Raw genomic sequence first — 20,239 nt, forward strand, 5'->3', positions numbered from 1 at the left:
TTCCTGCTTCCTGTTCCTAAGAATGGCACATCTCTTTGTACAAACAAAAGGTTCTCCTCCTCAGGAGCCACAGGTGCTTGGAAGTCTGAATGGGCGAGGATGAATCTATGTAATCGACACAATTTCTGTTTTCAGAGAAGATGACACTGTTAGCATTTGCACAAATCCCTGTTTTGAAACATGTACAACCATGTGCAACATGTCCAGTGATTTGGAGCCATACTTAGCCTGTTCTTAGTTTTGAAAATAACTGGCAAGTTATTAATGTAGTATTTATCTACTTGCCAAAACCCCACCCTGTTTGCAGCATATTAGTTAATTAAAAGTCAAGTATTTATAGGCTCTCTAAAAAACATAAGCTAAAAGGTCGTTAGTTTACTGCAATAAACACTTTAAAGTACCTGTGCTCTTAGTGTGACAAATAGTAGTTACACCACTTAAGAAAGCAGATCTTGGAAGCACTACTGCAAGCATCAGTGTAGTAAGACATGACCTTTCCTGTTTACGAGAATAAATACAAACAGGATGTTGGGCTGATAACTACCAACTATCTCACATAGCACCATGTTTATATGAAAAATAATTTACACGTTCCTTTTTCCGTTTCGATTTTTTCCCATCAGATAAAGTCCATAAGAGTAACACACTCTCCTTCACAGCCTTTTAGCCATGTAATGCATTTTGGTGATACCATTTTCAATGGTTCTTTCTTACTTGTATCATGCACATTAGCAGCTTTGAGTTAAACAGCTGAAGAAAACAGCATCTGAACAATTTACTCCACCCTCTCTACTGGCCTTTTATTACCATTTGCAGTTCTCAAGAGAACTACAGATGTTAGGCCAGCACTTCTCACAGCATCAGCTGTGGGAATGCTGCCTGTCTCAAAAGTATCAGCTTCTCATGTTGGGAACAAAGGTTGTATGAAATATTTCTCCTTCAGAGCTTCTTGTGTAGTTTAAAAAGCAGCCTCTATTTCCAAAACTCAAAGATAAAATATGATGAATGCTCAAGGAAAGAACATTTCAGAGAGGTCGCAGATCTCTACCACCAAGGAACAAGAAAAACCAACACCATGACTCATTAAATCTACTACTGTTGTTAGACCTTAACAGCAAGTAATCATAAATTTTTCACTGTCTTATGATAGAGTCCATAAACCAGACTGCTCTCTATTCCATTACAGGATTTTTCCAGGACATGTGGCTTGACACACAGCATGAACATTTTCCTCTCATCCAGGTAGGGTTGTCAAACTCACAGTGAAGGGTAGAAGCAGAGGCATACTACTAACATAGGGGAATTCACACCCCTGGGGCCCTAGACACCCCTCTCTCCACATTCTCGTGCATTTCTTTTGCTTGCCAGTACTATTATTGCCTTGAAGATAAACTGTCACCTTACTGAGCACAGAAACAAAAGAGAGATGAGTATTTCTGGTGCCTCACGGCACAGCCATATTGATGTAGGTTCTCTTTGGAGGTGAAGTAATTTACAAACCTATCAAAGTTCTCATGTTGACACAACAGACACCTATTGCATGGACTAAAACAATTAAATGTCCCCAAAGCTATACCTGTATCTTGTCAAACTCACTTTGTAGAGGTCTCAAAAAACCTTTCAAAAATTTGCCAAGGGTTCAGATAGTAAAATAAACAATAAAAAACTTACACGTGTTGTTGCAAATGTTTTGGAAAAAAAAAAATAGAAGATAAAGATGAAGATGAAAATATCACAGTGTGTTACGCTCAAATTTATACGGGGGGGGGAATGATTCTCTTTTTAAATATTGCTAGTATTGCACAGCTTTTTTCTCAAGATCCAGTGGTGCAGAATCAGTCACAGAAGTATTATCCACCCTCATGTGACTGGCACTGTTAAAATGATGAAATAGTAAATGAAGTGTTAAAGCTGGTGTGCTCTTCAAACCATGATTTTTCCTGACTTTTTTTTCCATTTCCTCTATAAACAGGAACTGCTTCAACACAGCAAAAAAACTGAGTTACCTCTGAGCTGTAACTTACTGTGTTTTTTTTAGAGATGGTTTGGTTTGTAGTGGAAAGCCAAAGGGGTAATAGATGAGCTTCTGTAGTGAAGATATAATCTTCAATGTCGAAAATCATGTCGTCCTTATCAGCAAACAGCAGGTAAAGATATTTAAACATCTCAGCCAGAAAGAAAGAGTCCATTCTATGGAGGAAAAAAGTGGACGTCCTTTAGGAACATCCCTTTTTGCTAAAACACGAGTAAAACAAATTGCTTCATCTCTGAAGAGACTTCATGACTATTATTGTTGAACTTAATTCCATTAGCATTCCTTCCACTTGGAAGAAACTGTCTTCACGGGGAAATGATTCAGCATATTTGGTACCCGACAGCAGTATAGAAAAAACAAATAAATCTCTCCACAAGCTTCTCGATTTGAAGTATATTTCATTTGAAAGGAATTCATCTATTGCTCTGAGACAAATGGAACAGTATTAAAGTAAAAACAGTCTTACGTAACGCTACTGAAATATAGTTTACAGACTATGACAAACGGACAATTTAAGACCTGGTTATCAAAATGAAGACAGCCAGCTACTTGGAAGTTAATTAATTCAATTACATAAACAAGGTAATTAGATTTTTCTATAATCTTTTTATGAAATGCAAAAAAAAATTGCAAAAGCTTTTACCTGTCTTCATGACTTCCTGTACGAACATCCTTCATCGCAGCAAACCCACAGGGGACTCTTGCATACTTGTTCAAGTTTTCAATGAGTGTTTTTCCTACCTCTAGATAGTAAGGGTCCCCAGTAGCCTGTTAAAGAAAACCCAACATAGAGATGCACTTAGACATTGAGCAGCTTTCATGTTCCTACAGCTATTTTATCAATTCTGTACCTTCTCAGGCACCAGTCAAGTCTAATTTATTAACAGCGCTGCACTATTAGCATCACATGAGATACTACTGCCTGGACCTTCCAGATGGAAATAAAACATCAACAAAATTCCAGGTGCTAGACAAAGAGACCAAGACTTAGAGGATGAAAGTGATCTTACCTTATACAAGAAATAAGTGCTTTCAGCAAATTCAGGCCTTAAAGGGTGCTGAGCCCAGTGAACTCTAAAGTCAGTTGTGAATGCCTGAGGAAGAGCAAGAACAGACAAAAGTAAATGCAGGAATGAAAACAAAACACAGTAAAAAAGTAAACACAGCACTAAAACTGAGTGTACCTACTTTCAAGGACATCATGCAAAATTTCAGAGCATTGTCTCAGAACAATTCAGTCTTTATTTTCCCTCCTCGGGTTAATAAAGATGACTGTGATCTTTAGCATTAATGCTACTGTATTACTAAGCAGCTACTCCTTAGTGTGCTTATACAAGCTTTGCATACTGAAATGAGTCAAGATCAATTTTGAAAGCCTGAAATACAAAGCCTAAGCAATTATTAAAAGCAGCGGCCTTCTATGTTAATTACAGCATAACTGAAGGAAAAATCTTTCATATCCAAATCACAGTTGTCATATAGTCAGAACTGCAAGTCTCTGAAGAACGATGTGGAAATGAGCCTTTGGTTTTAGTAACACCTATTTCAATAGCAATTTTTTTCAAATGGGTATCTAAGATTGCTCAAATTGAGGTAAGAATCAGTTTACACAATCAAAAAATTACTACCTTACCTCCGGAAGAAAGTTATGCTTTTTTATAACCTGATAGAGCATCTCATGGGTTTCAATAGCAGGTCTAATATCACCCTTCAACACCTAAAATTAAATAATAAAGTTAACACTAATTCACCATGCACAGGAACGATATTCAGGGTTAGGCACACTCACCGTATTCATGTAAAGCTGCCGACCAATTTCTGCATTTCCTGCAGATACACCCTGTAAATACTGCCCCCTTTCAGCGTAACCCACAGATCTGCCACAAGGGCTTTGCCACCCAAACCAGGGGCCCATGAAGACTACTGCCTCTGGAGGAGGCATTTACACTCTTCATTTACAGAGAAGAGTGGTGGAAACGTGATTCAGTTTGTCTTAAAAGGAGGTAAATGGCACACAAACTTGAAAAGTTGTGACTTGACTACTGAAAAGGCAGCTCAGTTTCAGTGTTTTCATGACTAGGGCTGAGGGAAGCAAATCATATGGCCATGCTTTTCTTGATACTCAGTGTGGGCAGAAATGCAGATTAACTGGAGTGTCAGGAGGAGTGAGCACAGAAATCCTCATTCAGTATTTCAGAAAAGCAGATTACTAAGCTTGATTCAGGCTTCAGAATCATGTACTTATTACTCAAATCATCTGCCCATGGGTTTTAAACCATACCTGCAGTCCGGGAAAGAATGCTAGCAAAGAATCCATCCAGGTCCTAGCATTTAGCATTGGCTTATGAATATGAACATCAAGAAGAAGAGGTGGTTGGCTAATGTATCTCATTATGGCATCGTAGTGCTGGCAAACATCAGGGGAAAAAAAAAAAAAATCAAGAGTTTCTTTTGTCAAGAGATTTTACAAAGCAGACAGAGATCACCAGACTATGGCATTTTATTTCAGTGGAAGAACCAGTGCTAGACTCCCAGTCGTGATTACGTTTGGCAATGCACAGTGGTTCCTAGTTTTGCAAACGGAAGAGAAGCACAGTAAATACTGAAAAGCTCCACAGCATCGTACGTGCCATGCACATCACAATTGCCAAGTCGTACGCATAGGCTAAAGCGGATTCAGCAGCCATGGAACAAACAAGTAACTAATGCAGTCAAGGCACATTTACTTCAGTTGAATCTTTAAGCACACACGAAACAAACCTGAAACTGCTTTCTTTGAACAAGAGAATAAAGCAAATATGTCTCAGGAGGAGAAGGGGAAAAGGAGGCATAAAAAAACCCCTAAAGCAGCAGCTGGACTTGGTGGCTTGGAAGAACTTCAAAACCCACTAGCTGGCTTGTCAGCTTGCTGGCTTCCAGTCCTACTCTCCCCGAGATAACTGCCTTTCTTTTCTCAGAAGCACAGAAGGTACAATCATGAGCACAGGAGCCAAATCGATAGGGAAGAGTTAATAGATGTCACTGAAGCAAAATCTAATAATGGTGGCTACAGGTTAGGAATATGACATAATCATTAAAGTGCTGCAACAGGCCTTTAGCTACTGAATTATTCCAGTTTTAATACTGCTTATGACAGAAAATCATGCTGTATGATAGAAAATGTTTTTACTGGATTTTGCTATTTTCAAAAGAAAGAATACTTTTATGAAAGAAGAACGATGCTGACTAAGTTGCTTAGTAACCTTATGAATTTAGTAATCAAAGTGGGGTTTTCAGCTTGTAAATATACTTAGACGCATCCCGGGCCTTAGGATCTGCAAGTGCAATGCAAGATGCAGACTTTGATTTTCAGATCTTTTTTTGTTGCTCCAGCACATAAAGAAATTGTACCATGGCTTGCAACAAGAGGCCCTTATGCTGTTCTACAGAAATATTTGCAGAATGACACTCCCCAAGGTGATCTTGAAATATAGCTTCCCCTGTACTGGAAACTAGGAAAAAGGTCCAGAAGATTCTGATTTTTCTTGGATGGGGTTAAAACAGCTGTTCAGATGACAGTTCACCCAAGATTAGCAAAAATTCACAGTACCAAGAGCTGGCACCAGATACACCATAAGTCACAGGAATTCTGCTGAAGACCTCTCCATAGGCTTCTCAGGCTATCAGCTGACTGACAGTACAATTAGTCTTGCATTTGTCTTGCAGAAGGCACAAACCTGAGCAAGGTGTTAACTTACCGTGTTAAATCTTTCCAGGAAACTGTCATCTCCCAGCAAGACATAGGCTTTTAATAAATATTCATAATATGAATCTATTCCTGCTCCGACTCCACTATCTAGAAACAGCAGAGAAAGAAAAGGTGGTTTTACTTTAAGTAGCTACATGGATACTTTCCCCGGCTTCATTTTGATTTTAAAGGCTCTTTCAGCCAAAGGAAACGGCTCCTATCGCCAGAATTCAGGCACAGGGACACAATGCTGCATGTCTACCTAAAGGCTTGGCAATATTTGTGCACATAACAACATGAACAGACATACACTGAAGCCAGTTCTTCAACTGTTCTCATATGAAGATATTTTCACTGGCTGCCATAAACAATCACAGCCCTGTGTATATTTTTCCTATGTATTTACAGTAGAATCTCTGAGAATTTATCCCAAGGCCTTCCCCTTCTCAGCATTAAAGTGAATCAGAGAACACTTTCTTAGCAATGAAACAAACTAGTTTCTCTGCTAAGCACCATTTCAGAGCACAGCCAGGTTTGTTGTAACAGGGTTCTCCAGCACTGCAATGATGTAACTCCACTTGCCTACCCCATTTCTACTTTTATACAGTCTAGGTAAGGGTGTTGGGGGTGGGACAGGTGGTGTGAAGACATTTCTCCTTGCCCAAAACCACTTCTGGTCACTGATTCCAAGCCAGAATACCACACACCTTTGCGGACCCAGTCTCCAGTGTGAATATTAATGGTAACGCCCACTAAATTGCTGCTGCGCTGTCTCTTTTCCCAAATGAAATCAAGCGCTTTCCGTGCATATTCCTGAAACAATAAAAAAAGGTTATTAAAGGAAATCAGAGAAACAGGGACACTAAAGACTGTTATTCTTTTATCTACTGAAATTGGGATGCTGATAAGTAGTAAAATGTTTCATATCAGACGATTCTGAAGCTTGGTATTACATACACTTGAACAGTATGATGTTCAGCGCACTTTTTATATTCAGTTATTCAGTTCCTGGTTAGAAAGAATGGTGCTTGACTACCCAACTGTTTGCCAATACTCTGTATGGTCTTAGACAAGTCAGATGTCCCTCTGTGTGGGTTTCCTGCTCCAAAATCACAGGGACAGACAGGATAGCGTAACCTAATTAAAACAGTTCAGGAAATACAACATCCTAAAAACCGACAGTGCTGTGTCTTTTCAGACATCTCAAGGTGGGGCAGCAACCCCTCTCCATTAGTACACAAGTTATATATGTTCTTTATATACACAAAGTGAACCTGCAGGTAACAACCTACCCGACAAAAATGGCTTTAAATCACCAAACACATGCACGGGATTTCAGGGGGCAAGTTTTACCAAAACACACAACACAGGCCCAGCTACGCTTCCACTGGGTTCCATGACACGAAATAAAACACCGGGCCCACAAAGGTGGGACGATACAAGTGTGTGTTTTATTTTTCTTAAGTTGCATTTTAAGGACCAAGTATCTCACTCTTCTTCTGCATAGCCCTAAACTTAGGCAAGCATTACCCTGTAGCTACTCTTCAGTATATTTACCTTCTTCAGTATATTACTTCCATATCACCATATTAGCTACTTTCAGTAAAAAATATTTCCTGTGTTCTTTTAAAATAAAATCAAATTAATATTTTGAAAAAAGCCTAAACACAACAAATCTCAATACAGACAAACTTTTTGTGCAGAGCAGCTAAGACACGTTCCCATTTCATGAACTCAAAATTGTTCTTTGAAAATTACAGAGAAGTAACAGAACACTAATGAATACCTAATTCAAAAAATAAGATATCATGGAAAGCAAACCTCAAATATAGACGTTCCTGTGAATCGGCTTAAAGCTGCAAACTCAAGGATCAAGGTACCTGCACAGGCTGTACAGGTATCAGTTTCTGTTCCTGTTCGTGCTTCTGGATGCCTTACACCAAATTTTAAGTTAACCTAGAGAAGAATAGAGATTATCATCTTTATTTTTACTAGCAGGAATAATTTACACTTCCACAACAGATCTGCAGAGCAACTAAGTTATCCAGAAGTACCCAAAATATGCAACCTTCTAAAAGAAGGACTGCCCCAAATATCTGTTGCCTGGTTCACCGGACATGTGAATAAAAGAATAACACACCAAAAATCCAACTCCAGTGGTTATTTATCACCAAACCAGGAACTCCAAACACCCCAAGTCCTCGTGGAAACTAAGCTTTGTGAGTGTCTCACTTCTCCGGGCTCCAGAGACTACCTGGCTGGACAGACCTGCTTCTGGTGCGAGTGTAACAGAACTCTCTACAGTCTGGAGAGGGGCCTCTTAGCAGAGGATGGTCACACCCCTGAGCAGTTCAAATTAGACATTTTCACTAGAAAAATGATGATTTACTGTGCCTAGATTTTTAATTGACAGGAAAATTTCCCATCAAAGCCACACCCCTCAAACTCACACTGGATGATATGCACAGGAAGTAGTTTTCCGTCATTCAAAGAGGATGTATCATGCTTTGTTTGAATACAGTGGAAGCTTTTACATTAAGTGAAGATTTTTAGATTACAGCTAACTTTGCCCTCATGGACATAGACCACGAAGATTAATCAGTTTTGTGCTAAATTCTCACACGTGCACTTGAAAGTTGCTCTGTCACTGAGTGAGAGATAGGCACCAAAACAAAAACTCCTCTCCTCAGCTCCTTGGTGGTGCTTACAGCAGCAGGGAGCAAGAAATCAGCGGTGATGAGACAAGATTTCTGTGGTTACTATATACCCACAACAATGTACATTAGAGTTTTCAGAGCTGGAAACGCAGGAATTCAGAGAGCCTAAAACTGTGTTTTAAAATACTAGGTAACAATTTGATTTTCTGTACATTTAAGAAACTTGTAAGTGATTTTAGAAACAGAGCTAAAAAGAAAACAACAAGCATTTTGCTTACAGAAGTAACACCGAACTGCAGAAAGCAGAGAACTTACTCGCGGATAAGGGAGACCGCTGGTGGTGTTAAAAGCGGGTAAAAGCTTGTAGCCTAGGTCCTTCGCCATGTGCAAAAGTTCACCATTGTACCACTGCATATGTTCACCTTTTTCCTTCAGCATAATTGCCACCGAATGCCCACCTAGGAGACCTCTGAACACAAGAAAAATCATCCATATCTCAAAAGGCATATTCATCTGAACAGCAATGCAAACACATCTACAATTTAGATTACAAGGTACTGTGCTAAACTCAAACTACAAACTGTGCTAAACTCACTCGGCCCTAATTCTGAGAAATGCTGAGCAGAGGCAACTCCTACTTATAATCAAGGTTTGCTGCCAGTATTTTGGAAGCAATTGTAATTGTTTGGGACTTAGAGGAATCGCTGATTCATCAATATAGTTCATCAAGAATAACAACCAACACCTCCAAAACTGCGTGTAATAGCTTAAAATTCACCTGTTCCGATCCTGCGCTGAGCAGCATGTTGGACTAGAGACCTCCAGAGGTCCCTCCCAACCTGAAATCATCTATTACAGCAAGTATCGAAATGTTCTACCTGTTAAATCAAGTATTGAAGAGTGTAATTTGTAAGACTGTTTCCATTATGAATAAAAACTGCTACCTCAGCAGGCATCATTTTTTTTTTTTAATCAAAAAAAGCTACACCCGGAGCAGCCAGATGGGGGTTCAGCTTGATTCAGTGCCACTGCACCGACTCCTGCCTGGCATTTTAAAACCTTGCTTAGGGCAGGTGTCGCTAGCTAACTGACAAAGGCACAACTTTACATCAGGATTTCAAGGACATTTAGCTATAAAAGCCCCCCCATTTTCGGAGTCTGGAAAACATAGAAGTTACTCACCCAAGGACTCTTATGTTGGTTTCAAAGACAGATACAACGATGTCATTATCTAAATTAACATCCTTTATTACTTTTTTTACAGCCTCTTCGAACTCTTTGGTTTTATTTAACACCTGGAATACAAACATAACCAAGTGTTTAGGTTCCAACATAGCTAATACAGTCACACTCAGGTGCAGAAGAACAAGTGCAATGAATTAGAGAAGTGTTTGTCGTGCCTTGGACTGATGTTCTGGTCCCACCAGGGCATACTCTGATACAGTGCAAACGGACATTAGCATTTTTCTCTTGAGATACGTGAAAGAGAATAAAAGCTATATGCAAAGAATAAAGTCAGTGGGAATGTACCTAAATTATCACCCAGGGATTTGTCTCTTGCTCCTTGCCCTGCTCACACACCAAAGCAGCGCAAGAGGCTGGGCTGGCAGAGCGGGCAAAGACTGGCTGGCTCCGACGACTGATTTCACAGTGGCCTCCTACCCACGGAAAAAGGGGCCACATCCTAAGCTTGGTGAGTGGTCCCAGCAGCCTTCCCCCTCCCAGCTGTTTTCTCCTTGTGCCTGAAGAACAGCTCAGGCATTTCCTACAGATTTTCTTTCACACGGACTTTCAGTTCAATCAATCTTTAAGAATCTTTGTGACTCATCCAATTTGTTACCGTAAGTGCCTTTAAATTCCGAAAGTGTTAATCCTGCTCTAAGGCAAGAAAACAATAAATAAACCACCATAACCCATTTGAGAGTCTGGTAGAGACTGGGAGTTCCAAGCTCTGCATTGTCAATACTTGGGGTTCTGACTGAAAAGAGCCAAAGGCCACCTCACAGCATGCCATAAAAAGAGAATGGCTGTTGGAGGAAGAGCACGCTGTGATTCACACCCCAAATCAGTGCAACAGGGATTTGCAAAACTTTCCAGATTCACCTGTAGACGCGAACATCCAAAAACAACTCAGCTCTGAATGACAAAATATGCCAAAGTGATTGAAATCTAACAAAAAATCATTTATTAATGATTGGAATCTTTTAACATAAGATGGAAAATAAGGAGTTTGGCAATGTTTCCTGGCAAACATACCCAGGGTTGCATTTTTTCAATATTTAAGTGCACGCAGATTTATCCACGAAACACGTACATACAATTTAAACCCATAAATAAATCAGTAGGTGTTCACCTGTAAGTCAGCAAGTTGCTTTAGACTAGAAGAGGAAGCAAACTTGCCTACTTTGTTGCCAAGTTAGAGCCCAAGAAAAGCAAGATAAGAAAGTGGCAGTGAAATGCGAAGGGACTGCTCTAGTTTTCTCTTTGCAACAAACTCCAAACACCACCATCGCAGCACTTGAAAGTTCTTACAAGCAATAGCCACTTCAAACGGATACAGAGAGATCAAAGACAAAGAAAAATAAGTATTTTTAATGTATAATTTAACAAAATAGAAACTTAAAAATAAATCTGAGCATCAGAAGACAATCTTTTTGTTTTATCAAAGTTTATCAATTGATCAAACTTACCACGAGAGTGTCCAAGGTATCAATCAAGGTCAGTGAAAATCTGTGAAACAAAATTTAAAACAGATTTACTACAGATCTGTATGTGTAAATCAAAGTAATTTTTAATACCAATACCCTGTATTAGTATTAAGTTATGAACACTAATACCGTGGAAGAAATTAAATTCTCACAGACCACTAGCTCCAAAATATTAGTTGTATACAAGATGTTTAATACCAAAAATCCCTACTAAGTTTCTTCCCTTTATTAGTGACCAGAACAGGAGCCACTGAACTAAGCTATGATTGTAAATATACCTTTATTTACTGCAAAGCTTTCAAACTTCCTGTAAGCAAATTAAATGTTTATTTCTAGTCTCCAATCAAACCTACTAAGAAACCCAGTAGAATGGTTTGATGTCTATTTCCAACCTCTTTTTACTTTTTTCCAAAAAAAAAAAAAAAAGGAGGAACCTTGACTTAAGTGTAATAATAAAAAAAATAGGAAGATCAAAAATCTTTCCATGCTAAATTTCTCCTCCCAGAAACTGTTCCAGTTACCTATTTCGGAAAAAGCTGCAATTTATTACAATCAAAGTCAGTGTTAAAATTAGTGGTGAAAGACTCAAGAAAATGGGGTTATTTTGTTACGAAACTTCTACGTGGGATATAATGAAACAGGAAAAGGTGCAATAAAGGGCAGTAAGGTGGGGCTGAGGGTATGCAGCAGATCCTGCACTGGGGATGAGTGACCGGACAAGTGCTCTTCAGCCCACCAAAGCTGAACTGCCATTACATGAAGATTTTAAAATTGCACGTGGCAGGAAGAAAGTGGATGAGAATCTGCTGCTTCCTGGTTCTCACAGGAAGTTTCTCCTGGTGCCCACCGAGCCCTAAAATAAAGAACTACTGATTCCATAACAAGACAACATCAAGCCAGATCCACACTGTTCAGAACAAGGAGGTCATAGTAAGGTTGTCCTGCTCGTAAATTCTTCTCCAGGGATGTACTGGTGTGTACCAAGCTGAGAGGACCTTTAGCCTCACCCAATAAAATTGCTCTTGGTTACACACCAAGCTCAGAATTTACAGCACACGACAGTATATACATTGAAACCTTTGTAAAACAGTTGTAACGGCCTTCTGAAGAATGGGCACCAAGAATTTAAGAAAGTGCCTGCTGTCTGAGACCCTGTGGGGAAGGTGGTCACACACAGAGCATAATTAGAATTCTCATCCAATGGGCATATGCTCAAATTGTCTTTAACTTGTCAGCATACAGGGACATTCTGTAAGCGTCATTCGGCAAGAGAAAGAGATTAACTAGTGGCTACGCACAACTGCGTAACGCACACACACTTCTTCCTCATCACTGGTATCTCTCCGTGCCTCCAAGAGGCTTACAGCAGAATCCCCTAGACTGAGGAACTTCTGTACAGAACAAAAAATACCCGGAACGACATGCTCAAGATCAGGGGGTGCATTACAGCAATATCTGAGACACAGACTCCAGCTTAGATTTTTAACACTATTCTGCTTGGGGACACCAAGCAGTGACACCAACACAAAAAACCCACCAGCTCTGTGTTAGCATTTGCTCTATGAACACAAACTGCACACATACAGCTGACAAAGGATGCAACTACTGACAACGCAACTCGACTTTGCCCTTGATCCTTCAGTTTAACATGGTAAACAGTCTTAAACCTGCATTCTGTTGGCCAAAGGATCAGTACTTTGTATTATAAGCTATTTTAAAAGAAAATACATTAAGAATTTCCATGTGTGAAATAATGTTTCATACTTTGGCAAAGACCTCAGGCTACCACACACAGGATAATCATTTGACCTGTTTTCATAGAGCTTTCTACTGAAAAAAAACCCAAACCAACATTTTAAGTATCAGTTATAAGGCCAGCATAACAGATAAGAGTTTACTGTTCTGTGCAGCTGATAATTATCCCTTAGAACCTCTGTCAGCAGATGCATTTACTAATACCCTAAGAGTCAGATCACATTTGGAAGGCTTTTCTATGGAAAATACTTGGAGAATGCTTAAAAAAAAAATCTTTGGATCTCATTCACTGGTCAGTTCTCCTTTTCTGATTAAGGTACAATTTAACGTAAGTTAACAGCACAGGAGGAAATCAGGTATTTATCACAAATCAAAGTTTCCGGACATGTCACTGGAACAAACAAGTTTTACGGGCTGCCAGTTGTACTGAGGTTCCTGGATGTTTACACGAGGTAGTAACCATTTCAAACACTAACTTTCCCAAGGCATCATCCACATCCCCTCGACTTGGTTCCTGACCCCGTACTCGTCCACGACAAGTTAAAGGCATGAGTTCATCAGCTGGGTACGCATGCTCCTGTTGGGAAACAAAACGAGGAATAAGTTACAACTGCCCCAGCCCTTTCAGCAACTCTTCAGCACCCCTTGAAAGGAAGCCCAGTCACACCGTACTTCGGAAGAAATGCATGGCAATTGCACAATCTCTGAGGTGGGAAGGGACCTCTGAAGGTCACCTTGTCCGACCCCTCTACTCAAGCAGGGCCTCCCAGACCCAGTTGCCCAGTATTGTGTCCAGTCAACTTTTGAGTACCTTCCTGGAAGGACATCGCAACCTCTTTGGCCAACCTGTGCCAGTACTGAGGCACCTTCACAGCAAAGAAGTGTTTCCTTATGTTCAGAAGGAACTGCCTGTGTTTCAGTTTGTGCTCATTGCTTCTGGTCCTGTCACTGGGCACCACTGGAAGAGCCTGGCTCCATCTTTACAGCCTCCTCTCAGGTATTTATCCACACTCAGAAGATCCCCCTGAGCTTTCTCTTCTCCAGGCTGAACAGTCCAGCCCTGTCAGCCTTTCCCCATAGACGCTCCAGTCTCTTCATCATCTTTTTGGCCATGCATTGGACTCTATCCAGTATGTCTGTATCTCACCTGCATTGGGGAGGCCAGACCTGAACACAGTGCTCCAGGTCTCTACCAGTGCCGAGCAGAGGGCAAAGATCCCCCACCTCAGCTGGCTGGCAATGTTTTGCCTAATGCAGCCCAGGACACCGTCAGCTACCTTCGCCACAGGGGAATATTGCTGGCTCACGGTCAACTTGGTGTCCACCAGGACCTCCAGGTCCTTTTCTGCTGAGCTGCTTTCCAGTTAGGTGACTGGAAAGGACTGAACTGTGAACAGAGCAACAAGGCCTTGCTCTCTATAACCTCCCAGAGGAGTCTGGAGCAGCTAATGGCACATCAAAACAAAAAATCTTCCAATCACCATGAACAGTTAATTGTGCGCTTTCTGCAACAAGCTGCGTGGGAGACTTCCTACGGTGTTTCTTAGGCAGAAGTTATCATCTCAAAAATGAGTTAAAACCTAAAACTGATGCAGACATCATCAAGTGGCCAGTATATGGAGAAGTTGGTGGGAACTAGACTCTACAGTCTCTTTGGAAACATTTTCAAATGAACGCAAGTGACTCAGGGCCACAACCAGTGACAGATAAGAGAACTCACACAGAAGGTGAAATAATAAATTGGTAAATCACTGCATAAGGCAGAACAAAAGATAATATTCACCAAAAAAGGCTTACCAAGACTGAGCCTTTTAAGAATATAACTTTTTTTTTTTTTTTTTAAAGAGAGAGGCATTGCTAGATTTTTTTGGAAAAGCAGTGGTTACTTTCCATATTTCTAGAATAATCTGTCTGCAAAGCAAGCTGCATTGTAATATGACTTCTTGTCAGTCAGGCAGAACTAAGAGGAGTGGCACCACTGCCTGAGTCAAGCACACCAAGTAAAATGCCTCTTCCTATTCCCTCTTAAGTCACTGCAGTTTTGTAGGTTTAAACTAAAATCAAAACAGGGTATCAAAAGAAAGAGACACAGATCTGAAATTCATCGCTGTGCAACAGGCGAGTTTTACTGAAAAATTTTCCAGAGTGGCCACTAACATTAATAAAGATGAATCTTAAATCTATCTCATTTCAACAAACATGCATGAAATTGCCTCTCCATTAGAAGCCCAACACAAGCAATGTGGGACGGAGCTTCTCTCTTCTGATTTCATCGGGAAACTGGCTGCTGTTCTGTGCTCTCGAATTTTACTTTTAGTGGAGAACTAACACGTGGCAGGATAAAAAAAGTTCAATTACTGGACTGAAATGGCAAGTAAACACATTCAAAGTCTTTCCAAATATATGGTACAAAAATAATCTAAATTCAAACATGAAATAGAGAGGAAAAGAAGGAACATTTTTCTATAAATAAACAGCTCTTACAGCAACTTCTTTTGAACCTGAAGGTTTGTTTCTCTGTCTACCACTCTCCCAAGTGTTTTGGTCTTTGTACAACTCTTTGTTCTCCTCAAGTTTGGCTACAAAAGCCAGAATCTAGATCATTTTAATATGGCTTAGATGCTCCCAAATATCTGTGCAAACAATTCAGGAAAACAGATTAAAGTAGTACGTGACAAAAGCATTGTCAAAAGTAAGATCTCTGGCTTAAATTATGAAGAAAAAGGGTGATAAAAATTCTGGGGAAAATGGACTTAGTGTTACAAAATCAGAAGGAACTAGAAGCATTTTGAAAAGTAAAAGTTCACTTATTCTCTGTCTAGAGCAGTCTGAGCCAAGTGATTTCCAAACCTCTAAGTTCTCCCCTTTTGGGTAACCTCAAAGGAAGGTAGCAAGACCCATTAAATGTAAAACATGGCATAAACTTTACCGTAAACATACTTCCGGAAAACACTATACCAACAGAGCTCAACAGACACTCCAGAATTTCTGCACATTCTGACCAAACAGATGATCCCAGTCAGGACTGTAAATTTGGGGCAGTGCACTACTTAAATAATGAAAAAAGACACATTGCTACCAGTGCTGTAAACCAAGAAATACCTACTGGCCTCAGCTGACTGACTGTCACATACTCCTCTGACAGTCAAGAAGAAAAAAACGTTGACTATTACAAATAGTGTTTAACGACTGAAAGAAAACCACAGCTTTTCGGTCAAAGCTCCTGTTAGTGACTGAAAATAAAAGACCAGGGAGTTTCCCCCTTACATGCAACATGAATTTTCAGTCTTCTAAATTCACAAGTCTATAATGCATATTAATAGAAACAGAAAAGCCCAACTTTTCAGCTGGCTGTTTCAAAAGCAGCTGCAGAAATTCTTCCTTCTCTCGCTGTCAGAATCAAGCCTGATACCCTAATCTTTCCTTCAACTTTGAACAAACAAGTCATATTTCTCTGTTTGCTTAGTGCTCCAGGATACGTGGCAAGTAAATATCCTTTTTGTTTCGAAGTTTCCGGGATCGCTGAAATCCTTCTTCTCTTCCATCGGGAATTTTCTTGCTTCAGATAGAGCAAGACACCTCCAGTTTCCCACCACCGAATGCACAACAGGAACACAGAGCCTTTTTACTGCCATATAACATTTTATCCAATTTTGCCGAATACCTAACAGTTTTTACCTCAGAATGCCAAGGGAAACCCAAGTCAAGTGTTTTTCATGGCCCTAGGAAACCAGTTACAAATTATCACTAAAAAGCCTGAGGTTTGTTAAACTGCTGAAGATAAACTACACCCACTTTGAAAATATTCTTGCTTGGCTTTCTATCCATTCTAGAGTTCTACAACTTGTAATAAGCTTCTGTAACTTGTATTACATATTAAAGTGTTAAACTGTAACTCGGAAACTGGGACATGTGGCAAGATACTGCCAAGAGACAGCAGTTTGTCCTGCAGGAACTGGGGCAGCTTAAAAGAGAGGGGTTTCTGCAACAGCCACAGAGAACGGACAAAACGACTGTTCCTGTAACTCAGTCAGAACACACCTTTCATATTTATCTTACTCGCATTTACAGGTTCTCCTCAGAAGTGTTACTACTTACAGTGAACTTAGAAGTAATTAGACTGGACTGACTTCCCTCAAGTCACAAGTAATTCTTCATTCTCAAACATATCTAAACTAAGAACGTGTTCCCAGGTTGATGAGCGTGCCAAATGGCTCACACACGCAGAACACAAAGACACCTGCATGGAGGATCACAGGCCACATTAACAGAAACCACAGAGAGCATGGCTGCCTGTCACATGACAGTCACCAACTCATAAGAAGCTGCAACGCCTCGACAGGACACCAGATCCCCTTTTTTCATCTACAAACAGGTTTTGTTTGGAAAAGGGCTACCAAACTGCATCTAACGTATCTTACCACAGTGGGAAGAAACAGTGTACGTCATTTTTACCTACAAAAAAGTATGATCGATTTGTATCCTCCAAAGGCAGCAATTCTTCAGCTTCCTTTTCCTTGTATTTCTAGGAGTCTGGAATTTCAAACCAAATACTGCACCAGAGATTAAAACTGTCTCAGGCTCGATCTGAGATAAACTGGTTTGAGAAAGATCAGGCACAGATTAACGGAGTTACTGCCAGCAATTCCTCGCTACCATTCCGAAAGCTGTCATCACCCTTGTGACAACGCTCTCCCTGAAAGTAACATCTGTACATCTCTTTTTAAAGGCCATACAGGTGCTCTTACTCATTTTAGCTTTGTTTTCACCCCTACCCCCCTGTCGTTTCTCGAGAATGTCATGGGTTGGACTAGACGACATTCCAAGGTTCCTTCCAACCCAAAGCATTCCGTGATTCTATTCTATGAGTGTAGGTTGCTTTCTCTCCCTGGTCAGCAATAACAACTCTGAAAAGATTAAACAAAACTGTATTTTACTTACCATATAATTGCTATATGCGTGATCAAACATTTCAAGCACTTGGTTTCTAAAAAAGAAGAAGGGGAAAGCATTAGTGGTCTGTCTCACAGTGGCCGTTAACACACCACCTTAGAACAGCAAGACGTGTCACACTAACATCTGAATATCACTAACAGGTCTGCTACTAACGTTACTCTACTCAAGTAAACGACATATAATAATTCTGCCTAATTTCGCTACTTCTACACTGGAGAAAGGAAAGACTCTTCCTTCACCTCACATGAAATTAAGTATTTGGGGATCACTTTCAACCTCCTGCACTTCTCCTTAAATAGCTGCAGATGTCACAGAATCATCTGGTTGGAAGAGACCTTTAAGATCAACAAGTCCAACCGGTCACCCTGCACTGCCAGGGTCCCTAAACCATGTCCCTCAGTGCCACATCGACACATCTTTTAAACGCTTCCAGGGATGGGGACTCCACCACTTCCCTGGGCAGCCTGTTCTAGTGCTTCACAATCCTTTTGGTGAAGAAATTTTTCCTAATACCCAACTTGAACCTCCCCTGGTGCAACTTGAGGCAATTTCTTCCAGGCCTGTCACTTGTCACATGGGAGACGAGTCCAAAGCATGCCTCACTCCAGCCCCCTTTCAGGGAGTTGTTGAGAGCAATAAGGTCTCCCCTCAGCCTCCTCTTCTCCAGCCTAAACAACCCCAGCTCCTACTAACACATTAAATCAAGAGACGGGGCATGTTCCACACTCAGCTAAAAACACAAATAGAATTATGTTCTGCTTGCAATCACCAACACTAAAACCAACTGACACAGCATAAATTCCTGTCCACGATTCAGAAAAGGACCGTAAGTTATGAGGTACACCTCTTCCTCGCATTAAAACTTTTGGCAAGCAAACACTAAAGGAAACCCAGGTAGATACATTTATTTTATGTGTTTGAAAAGCAGTCAAGGTGAGAAACACTACTACAGGAAAAAAGCACCGTTGTTTTTTTTTCTTTAAGACAGCACTGCTTTCAATCGTTCCTAACGGTTCTACTGAGGAGCCCTGCAAGGCATGCTCATTTCTAAGCTACCATCAACATAATTCACAATCTCTGCTGATAAGACTAAACACAGAAGAGACAAGAACATCACAATTACATTCTAAACATCTGATTTCGTTCAATGACTTGGAAATTTAAGAAGTAGTTTTAACTCATCAAATGCATTAGGTCATCAAAAGAGCAGAGGATGACGCTTTTCTCAGGCACTTCACAGACTACAGCCAGGCTGCGGCTCTGGGATCCAGATCCGATGCAGCAGACAAAACCCCAGGGTTTGGGAGACAAGTGCCACAACCAGATGAACTGAGCACACAGCACTGTTCAGTGATGTAGCAGACAGAAAGAAAGGTGCTTAAAACTATTTCTCTACACGCAATTTACAGGGCATTTTCTGAAAGAATTTCTCCAGCTGACATGATCTGGTCATTAAATAAGCACACAGATTACCTGCCCTTATTCAGACGTGACCCCAAATACACTGGGGGCATCAAATGATAAAGCGAGTGCAAGCCATGAACGCTAAACATTTAAAACCAATTGGTGAACGAAATTTAAACTCCTTAGGTAGTCACATGAAGAAAACACACAAAACATTACACATACAGAGTACCCTGAGAACCCAAGATGGAGAACCCCAGCAACGGTAAACATCATCAGAGTTAAACATCAACTTCTATCTATCGACTAATAACCATGACAGAATCCAGGGTGTTCCTCCAGACTTTCAGCATCACCATTCTGTGCGACTGACCAGTAGATGAGAACAGAATGACAATGAAAGTGCCCCAGTAACGTACTAAGATTACAATATGCTTAATTACAAATTTGTCTAAAAAGCTCCTACTCCATGCAGCACAATACATTGCCACCTGTACTGTAATCTTCATCCTTCAGCTAAAAACTATACGACGAGAGAATCAGCTACTCACATGTACAGGCATGGGGGACCAAAGTGGTTTACCTTATATTCAGGAACTAGGCAAGAACACGTGTAAACATTTACCTTTTTTATGACTCCCAAACCGTCACATGCTCCAGAGGTACAGCCATGATTAGACCTACTATGAATTTAAATCTACCTTTGATCACTTTTATCTGTAATTACATGCAATCAGTAGCTGCAATCTTCAAGGCTGGACCTCCCAAGCGTGTGGCATAAGGGTTTGACCTCACGCACAGCAGAGGCGATGAGGGGCTGCCTGCCCCGAACAGCCGTGCTGACCTGACCCGCAATCCCCGCCCGGCTGTGGCACACACACCGCAAACGCCGACGGCAGGCTAATGCCACGCATCCCGCAGAATCTTCAGTGGGGGGAGAGGGAGAGACAGGAGAGATGCTCCCGGAGCTCTGCCGAGCAAGGGGCACACCTGCACC

At 40.7% G+C, this 20,239-nt stretch overlaps 1 protein-coding gene across 1 annotated transcript in view; it reads right to left on the reverse strand.

Annotated features, from left to right (window-relative positions):
• Window positions 1–20,156, reverse strand: part of EDEM3 (ER degradation enhancer, mannosidase alpha-like 3) — a 25,887-nt gene extending 5,731 nt beyond the window's left edge. Inside the window, exons 1-14 of the mRNA XM_010138051.1 lie at window positions 20,092–20,156; window positions 17,824–17,869; window positions 13,359–13,459; window positions 11,110–11,149; window positions 9,602–9,714; window positions 8,735–8,888; window positions 7,584–7,718; window positions 6,470–6,575; window positions 5,773–5,870; window positions 4,317–4,442; window positions 3,669–3,752; window positions 3,046–3,129; window positions 2,679–2,803; window positions 2,025–2,190 (exon numbers count right to left, since the gene is read on the reverse strand). Coding sequence (XP_010136353.1) covers window positions 2,025–2,190; window positions 2,679–2,803; window positions 3,046–3,129; window positions 3,669–3,752; window positions 4,317–4,442; window positions 5,773–5,870; window positions 6,470–6,575; window positions 7,584–7,718; window positions 8,735–8,888; window positions 9,602–9,714; window positions 11,110–11,149; window positions 13,359–13,459; window positions 17,824–17,869; window positions 20,092–20,156 — 1,443 coding nt within the window. The remainder of the gene's footprint in view (window positions 1–2,024; window positions 2,191–2,678; window positions 2,804–3,045; window positions 3,130–3,668; window positions 3,753–4,316; window positions 4,443–5,772; window positions 5,871–6,469; window positions 6,576–7,583; window positions 7,719–8,734; window positions 8,889–9,601; window positions 9,715–11,109; window positions 11,150–13,358; window positions 13,460–17,823; window positions 17,870–20,091) is intronic.
• Window positions 20,157–20,239: the final 83 nt, after the last annotated feature.

Source organism: Buceros rhinoceros, unplaced genomic scaffold (assembly GCF_000710305.1).
Source record: "Buceros rhinoceros silvestris isolate BGI_N320 unplaced genomic scaffold, ASM71030v1 scaffold16076, whole genome shotgun sequence".
NCBI lineage: Eukaryota > Metazoa > Chordata > Aves > Bucerotiformes > Bucerotidae > Buceros > Buceros rhinoceros.